Source organism: Garra rufa, chromosome 25 (assembly GCF_049309525.1).
Source record: "Garra rufa chromosome 25, GarRuf1.0, whole genome shotgun sequence".
NCBI lineage: Eukaryota > Metazoa > Chordata > Actinopteri > Cypriniformes > Cyprinidae > Garra > Garra rufa.
Window position 1 is genome coordinate 38,091,995 of NC_133385.1, and position 8,989 is coordinate 38,100,983.

The 8,989-nt window shown below is 37.7% G+C and overlaps 1 protein-coding gene across 1 annotated transcript; it reads right to left on the reverse strand.

Moving 5' to 3' along the window:
* Positions 1-2,384: 2,384 nt before the first annotated feature.
* chst6 (carbohydrate sulfotransferase 6) lies at positions 2,385-7,538 on the reverse strand. Its single transcript, XM_073832295.1, has one exon. It carries the CDS (start codon positions 7,522-7,524, stop codon positions 6,331-6,333), a length of 1,194 nt encoding a protein of 397 aa, XP_073688396.1. The 5' UTR covers positions 7,525-7,538; the 3' UTR covers positions 2,385-6,330.
* Between the last annotated feature and the right edge of the window lie 1,451 nt (positions 7,539-8,989).

Consider the following 8,989-nt stretch of genomic DNA (forward strand, 5'->3'; position numbering starts at 1 on the left):
TGTCTAGGACCTTTGGTGTAAAATTAGGTCCACAAAAAAGAACATCTGGTGATATATTTAAATGTGGACATGGGGCACTTTTTTATCCCTGTGTGCACCAAACCTTTAATGTGTTCTAGCTCCAAAAAAAAAGAAATTCTCATTTCATATGGCAATAAAAGCCAGTCCTGGCTGAAGTTCCAGTATGGTAAATTAATATGGTGGAGTTTGATTTTGCATGAGAGCAGATGAATTGTTTCTTGAACAGTGTCTAAAATGACTTGTTGTGATGGAGGTGCAGTTTTCCTTTATTTTTAATATTTTTTTCTGACACTAAAATTCAACTGATTTCTGCAATTTTCCATCTGTGATCTTTGAAGAGTATTTGGCCACTTAAATTGTTCTCTTTGCTGCACATTGAGACAATATTGACACACATCATGTTTCAAGCAGATTTTTAACATCTCCAGTCCATTAAAACTTCTTCATTATTACCCTGATGTTGGAAATGAGAATATTTAATATTTTAAGTATTTTCTTAAAGCCACTTTGTATTGTGTAAAGATCAACAATCTTTTGCTGTACATCAGAAATATATTCTTTGGTTTTACCCATTGTGATGAATGATTAGGTTGGTTTGGGCTTTGTGTTGCTAATATTTATTCATCTGTGCACCAAGACGTCATGACTGGACAACCTCATGTTTCCAGTCACCTTGGTGTGCTAAGAAATTGGAAATTTCAATGGAGATATATTTAGGAGATAATTTACTCATAAGAATTTCTAAAGGTGCCAATAATTGTGGCCAGGGTGTATTTGAGAAAAACATTTTTTCATAAAGTTATATTCCACCTCACTTTAAATTGTTTAACTTTAATGAAATGTTTGAATTTTGCAGAATTTTTGACTAAAAGAGCTAAAGGAGAAACAATACAGATTTATTTTTACAGCCTTCTTTGCCCATATTTACCAAGGGTGCCAACAATTTTGTCCATGACTGTAAATCTCTCATTATGCTATATTATCAGCAAATATTGGATTCAGTCTTTTTGTCAACTTGTTTTCTTTTATTTAGGACTGGTTTTGTGTTTCTATTTGCATCTGAGTAATTGTAGGCCTCATTTATCTGAAAGTAGGTACTTCATTTTTTGAGTGAAAAAAAATCATTTTTTTTACAAATAATTTTCACAATATCAAAAAAAATTTGACTGTTTCTCACACTAGAGTGCTTTAATGTTTAATCAGGAAGTTTGCTTTTAAATGCTTTTATTTTGTACAAAATTGCCACAAAAAGTCACAGATGTTCAGATTTAACAGCATGAGTGTTACTTTGTGCCCCTTTTCGGAAAATAAAAGCATTTCAAAATAAAAGTCCTGTTTTTTGTGATCTTCCCTATTCACTTTCAATGGCCGGCCATTTTTGACAAGTGTGACTTTGTGCAATTTTGTACAAAATAAAAGCATTTAAAAGCAAACTTCCTGATTAAACATTAAAGCACACTAGTGTGATAAACAGTGCAAATCTTCATAATCTCATATTGTGAAAATTATTCATAAAAAAGCTTTTTTCACTCAAAAAATGAGGTACCTACTTTCAGATAAATGAGGCCTACGAACGATTAATCAGATGCAAATAGAAACACAAAACCAGTCCTAAATGAAAGAAAACAAGTTGACAAAAAGATTGAATCCAATATTTGGTGATAATAAAGCATAATGAAAGATTTATAAGCAATTGTTTGGAGTCTGGTCATTTTTGTCTGGGAACACCACAAGTGTGACTAGGTGAAATAAAACCCACAAATAATAACAAAAGATTTTAAATAATTTCTGAGAAGTATACCCTTATACCCTGTGTGAACAAAGTCAGGAAGTTTGAGTCCATTGTGATAAAGTTACCAAGTATTTTGGGAAAAAGAAAATCTTTTCCTGGTCAATTTGACCTGAACACAACCAGAGGGTTAAACTGGGAACTCTTTAAGACGAACTGGGAATTCTTTAAGAATTTTAATGAGAATAACTTCATCTAATATTCACATACCCTTCAAAACATGAGAAACTTATTTAGTTGATTCTGAAATATCATTCCTGTCCAAAACAGTCCATACACTACAACTACCCCTAAAATGAAAAGGAAAAGGTAAATAAGACTAGTGTACAAACCTCTAACCTGTTGTAAGCCTTTTGTAAACTTATTCCTCAAAGCTGACAGGTTCATGGACGTGTTGTTCCAGGATCAAGGATGTTGATTCAGGAACATGGTCTGTTTGGTGAAATCACATTCATTTGGCTTTTATGGGTTATTTCATTATACTTGCTTGAGTTGGTTAAAAGGCATCCCATATCACTCACTTATGAGGTTTATTTCAACAGCACATCCAGACAGTAGACATCAAGCCAAGAGGCAGTTTTGAAGTTACTTTATTTAGATTTCTAGTTTTTACATTCTAAAATGACAAGCAATGTCAAATTAACAATAAACATTTCCTACAGTACATGAAGAATCAATCAACTAAGCAGTTTTAATGTTGCACCATAAAGATCTTGTTAAAGAAATTCATTACATTCACCTTTAACCATTTGTTCAGAATCACTGGCATACTGAATGCTACTTCTGATATTAACAAAACCTCTTTTTTTTAGGACATTTGAGGACATGCTCATTTGCAAAAGAGTAAAAAAAATGCAAAAAGTTCTCTGTGCATTGCAAAAAATGCTTTTCTTACTTAGGTTTTTTGTCTTGTTTCCAGCCAAAATATCAAAAAATTCTTAAATCAAGAAGGATTTTCTAGACAAATTTTTCAAAAAAAAAAAAAAAAGAGGCAAAATTAAGTGGGTTTTTGCTTGAAACAAGCTAAATAATGTGCCAATGGAGTAAGAAAAATAACCTTGTTTTCAGTTCGAAATAAAAAAATTTTGCTTATCCCATTGGCAGATTATTTTGAAAAAACTCAGTTTTGACTTAATTAAAATACTTTTTACTCGTCTAGAAAATCCTTCTTGATTAAAGAATTTTGAAATATTTTGGCTGGAAACGAGACAACAAAAACTAAGAAAATCATTTTTTACTTGGTATGCATTTAGATCTGGATGCTCTGAAAATCTTGTTTATATGAGCTTTATGAGAACTTTTTTAGATAATTAGATATTTTTATTTGCATTAAATTACTGCGGTATGATTGGCTCTTGCACCCATATTAATCCACTGTTAGATCTGTTGACATTACAGTAATGCAAAATGCTTCTCAGCAACCTGTAGCAAGGATTCAACTGATGTGTGACTCATAAAATGGCACATTTGTAAGAGTTGGAACTATTTTTTCTTGGTCCAAGTCTAAATCCAGTGAGAACAAGGCCAGCAAAATCATTTTTTTGCATTGTATTTATAACTCAGTTTAAAAACAATATTAGTCTGTTGTACAGAGATAATAGCTTTTATGTACATTATTACAGCAGGTTTATTGATCCGTTGTCACAGAAAGTTTGTGAGGTACCTAAAGCGAGGGGAAAACAGTTTTAGACAAACCAGTGGACGAGGCATCATGTGCAAACAACCAAAAGACCAACATTAATTATAAACCTAGAAACAACTTACTGAAGCCAAGCATTAATACTGACTAAATAGGTACCATGATTTTATTTCTAAAATCGTTCTCTATGTAGTTTGATAACAGAGTAGATTGTGAAGGATACATGATCAGACACCCTTCCTGATCACAACAGGTAACAAATATATTCTCTAGAGGAGGGCTGGCCAACTTTGTCCTGTAGACAACCCTCCAGTCTCCAACCCCAAACAAACACACCTGAACAAGCCAATCAATCAATGTCTTCATGATCACTATGTGTTTGACTAGGGTTGGAGATCAACTCTGCAGGACAGTGGCACCTCCAGGACTGAAGCTATAGAGTGTTTTAAAGAGGCTCTTGATCTTCTGGGATATTTATCTTCATTTACACTTGATCTGATTTAAGACACTGCTTGACATGTTGAATATAAATCAATGTGATTCAAACATCAATAAAATACCAGCTCCCATTGAAATCAAACATTACCTCATGAAATGGCAATACCTTAATTAAAACATTAAAATAAAATCAATTAAAAAAAATTTACATTTGATCACATTAGTTTTCCAATGTCAGTGTATACAGAGAAATTCTATACAAGTACAAAGAACAATAAAAGCCCTTTATGTAAATGAGAAACAAAGCAGTACCACAGTACTGCAAAACATTGACACAAGTCTGACATCCGGGGTTGAAGTCCTTTTAGCGAGACTCTATTAGATACCGCTTTACGACAATCAAACAAATCATAAAGCAGTGTCTGTACAATACTTCATCAACACCTCTTTCGCAGTTAGTTATTAATGGCCAAGTAGTATGTAGAAAATATATTTTTTTTAAAAGTCTACAGCAACCAAATGTTACGCTCTAATAAATATTTACATTTTCACTTTGTTGAGCATGTCTAGTTCACTTATAGTTAGATAAATATGAATTTGAAGAGCCCAAAACCTAATTTTGTTTTCCCCCCGCAATCATTTCATTTTAAAACCACTCAAATATTTCAATATTTACAAATTTAAGAGCAGATAAACACATGGATGAGATAAAAGTCAGATATTTTGCTCATATGTATATAAACACAACAGAATTTTCCAACAATTGTCATGGCTAATGTTGAACTTCTACGAGGAAACTCTTGCTCATGCTTTTTGGTACAGATACAGAAATTAATATTTTAAAAAATGAGTAACTTTGCTTTTGTTTTCCACTACAGTAGCTACCTCAAAACAAGATAAATTCACATTCTAAGCCTTATTTTTTCACTTGTTTTACAAGCTGGCATAATTAAGTAACTCAACAGGTTTGAAGAGGACTAGTTTTCCTCTGGATGTCCCCTGTAATGCACAGGCCTCTCTTGGTCTATAAAATGGCAGCAATAACTTTTGGCCCTTACGTGCAATAAATATTAAAAGAATAAACAATCTTTCCGCCAAGTAACGTAGTTAATCCTGCGGTACACTCTTAAAAATAAAGGTGCTTCACGATGCCATGGAAGAACCTTTTTTGTCTAGTTGGTCTGTTTCACAAAAGGTTCTTTGTGGCAAAAGATTATAAAAAGGTAAGAAAGAGATGGTTCTTTAAAGAGATGGAACTTTTGACTGAATGGCTCTTTGTGGAACCAAAAATGGTTCTTCTATGGCATCGCTGTGAACAACCTTTTGAAACGCCTTTAGTTTTAAGAGTACAGGCCGTTTACAGTCACCTAAAAATCTTAATAGAAAATTCAGTGTTACAACATTCCCATAATTTACATAACTCAATTTATTATGCACTTGGAAATCTATAGTTTGGATTTTTTGTTAGTAATTTGCCCAAGGTTTTTCTAATATGCACACACACACACACACACACACCCATAGAGCTCCACTCAAACCCTGTTTATTATTTAATTTTGGTTGAAATTGTTCAATTTTAATGGTGAATATAAAACGTGTTTTTACTTCGTATGCATTTAGATCTGGATGCTCTGAAAATCTTGTTTATATGAGCTTTATGGGAACTTTTTTAGGTAATTAGATATTTGCATTAAAGTATTGTGGTATGTTTGGCTCTTGCACCCATATCAATCCACTGTTAGATTTGTTGACTTTACAGTAATGCAAAATGTTTCACAGCAAACTGTAGCAAAGAAATAACTGATGTGTGACTCATAAAATGGCACATTTGTAAGAGTTGAAACTTTTTTTTTTTCCTTGGTCCAAGTCTAAATCCAGTAAGAACAAGGCCAACAACTGGTCTACAGCTTTCAGAAGTCTTAAAATAGCATAACACGGACAGAAATCTAAACATACAATCACATAATAACTCCTAGGTCTGTCCTGCAAATTCCCAGCCTACTTCAGCACATCTATCCTGTTATTTTCCCAAGTGATCCTTGAGGAGCTGGTTCAGGTGTTTGAAGAGAGTTGTAGGTAAACTCTGCAGGACAGTGGGTCTTTGTAAATCTTTTTATGTCACATTCATGCAAGAGAAACACACAGCCCTATTGTATTTCTGACTCAACCCGCATCTACAACGTCAGTTTGAAATGCTAATGCTTTTCGTAAACAAAAAAACAAAACACACCACCATAGTTTTTTGTCAATAAATACATCCTGAAGTTAATCATTGGACCATAATTTCTTCAAAAACAGCATCCAGTGTTGAAGGTTGTGTTAAGGAAGAGGACAGCGCCTCATTGCTTTAGTGTCCTGTTTAACAGAGGAGCGTCCTATACTCTGCTGGTCTTTCAGAACACTGTGTCAGTTTTTCGATCTTCATATAATCACTGGAGCGTCTCTATAATTTAGCAGTGGTGCTTTTAGAAGGGACCCAGCTGAACTTATAGCGTTCACGTGGCGTCATCACGTCTAAATCCAGCAGCTTTTGCTCCTTCTCGCTATCCACCGTCTTATATCCAAGCAGAGTCATGGCTCCTTTGCAAACCTCCTGGATGCGCTGGACTTTTTCAAACGGCAAGGTGGTTCGCCAAGCCAAAGAGACGTCCTCTGCGTTTCGCGAGGTGATCTTGAAGGCCTCCTTCTTCGTTCCCTTGCCCTTCCCATGGGTGATGCGGTAGATCCACTCCTGCAAGTTTTCAGTCATCTCCAAACCCACAAAGTCGTACATGCCTTCGATCTCCGCCAGCGTGTTTCGCACTAGATCCTCGTAACGGACCATTTTGTAGCGCCCCCGCAGGAAATCGGGCGGCTTTAACGTGGCGGTCTCATAAATGCGCACATGACTGCGGCAAATCTCCTGCAAGACCTGGTACGACTTCTCCTTTTCTGGAATGTTGGCCTGTTCCAGGACTATGGCGCTATCTTTCACCAGGGCTTTGATCGACTGCTCCCTGGAGCGAAGCACCGCTCGTGGGTCACGAACTAGATGGATGATACGCAGATTCAAAGTGGGGTCTCGCAGTAGAGGGTACAGCGACTCCAACTCGAAGAAGCGCACCTCTTTTAACACTACGTGGCTGTATGTCCGGCACGCCGCCTCAGCGAGCTTCAAACCTTGCGTGTCGCAATTCTGCTTGCATTCTTGTTCTTTGCTAATCTCGTCTCGAGCTGTGAGAAAACAAGCGGGCGGAGAGCAAAGCGCACGACTGTGGCTCCACATGAAGAGGTTGGAGACGTTGCGTGGCTGAGGCATGTAAGAGTCCATCACTGACATGTCGCACTGAAAGACGCTGCGAATCAAATCGCGCACCGCCATTCGCAAGCTCCGCGCGCCGCTTTGATGTATCGACGTCCACACGTGCCAACCTGGCTCCATCAAATAAAACACATCCGGGTGCTGGTTGAACACCTGACCCAGGAACGACGAGCCGGACCTCCAGGACGACAGCAGCAGCACGTGCACCTTGCCCTCGGACGGAGACTCGTTTTGCGAGGGCGGACGGATGTACCACCCGTACAGAAGCACCACCGCAGCAGCCTGAACTAGAAAAATGCTCAGCACCGTGGGCTTCGACACTCTCCACCGCAGCATGCTGTCAACTCTATTCACCTACAAAAGCAAGCACAGTCATACTTTAAAGGTCCCATAGAATGCATTGATACAATATTTTAAATAGTTCTCTGATATCTAAGGTATATGGCATAGGAAAGGGCAAAAAATTCTCCAGAAACGGTTTTACAGGTCCATTTACAGCCCTAGGATTTGTCCCTACAATGAAATGCTCTGTTATTGCTTTATTGGAAGGTTTGTGAATATTAATGATGAGCTCTGCTCTGATTGGCTGTTTCACAGAGCTGCTCATCTCAATAGCTGGCACATGGAGGAAATATATATTTAATTGGGAACGTCGATAAATGCACGATAAATTTTTACTTTCACTTCTGAGATTTGCAATGGCACGTGCTCTGTATACTCAAGCGGCAACCTCCCGCTCTCTCTATTGAAACCAACACGGAAGTAACTTAGACTGCAATTCATCGACTGGCCGCTAGAGACAATCCCATTGACTCTTCATGTTTAAATCCCTAACTTTACAGCAGAAAAAAATGTTTACAAAAAACTGGTACAAAAAGTGGTTTTGGTTTATATAGCTAGTTTTGCCCTTCATATTAACTCTGAGGGGGTGAATTGTTTTATAGCTCAGCCATTTAAGTTATATTAAGCCTTAAAGTTCTGCATAAATAAGGACGTGGCCACTTTTTCAGCAACCAGCTCCACCCATGTCCCACCTCATTGCCCATTTTCGATTACCCGGGAATGACACGCGGTGACAATAGACTGTAAAATATGGACGTAGTGTCCGTGACGTCATCCGTAGGTTTCTGAAGAGCATTTTGAAGCCTATAGTGGGCGGAATTCGTCGTCGCCATCTTGGAATCGTGTCATCGCACGTCACTCCCGGATAATCGAAAATGGGCAAAGAGGCGGGAAGTGGGTGGAGCTGGGTGCTGAAACCACGCCCAGTCGGGACATAGCGGCAATCCCCGTCACTCAAGTGGCCACGCCCCTTAATTATGCAGAACTTTATGGCTTAATGTAAGTTAAACGGATGAGTTAAAATTATAAAAAAAAAATTCACCCCCCTCACAGTTGACATGAAGGGCAAACTTAGCCATACAGACCAAAACAATTTTTTGTACCAGGCTGTAAACATTTTTTTCTGCTGTAAAGTTGGGTATTTTATCATGGGGCATCTTTGGGACTGACTCCCTTTTGCAGCCAGTCTCTAGCGGCCAATTGATGGATTGCAGTTTAAGCCACTTCCGTGTTGGTTTCAATAGAGAGAGCGCGAGGTTGCCGCTTGGTGGTGACACAATTCCAAGATGGCGGCGGCCAACTCCCGCCCACTATGAGCCTCAAAAACGCTTTTCAGAAACCTACAGGTGATGTCACGGACACTACGTTGTCCCTTTATTGGCCGCCTTATTTGTTTTCCTTGCCTTTCTGACCATGTACAGAATTGTTATTATTCAACCATGCCAAGGTAAATACAGCT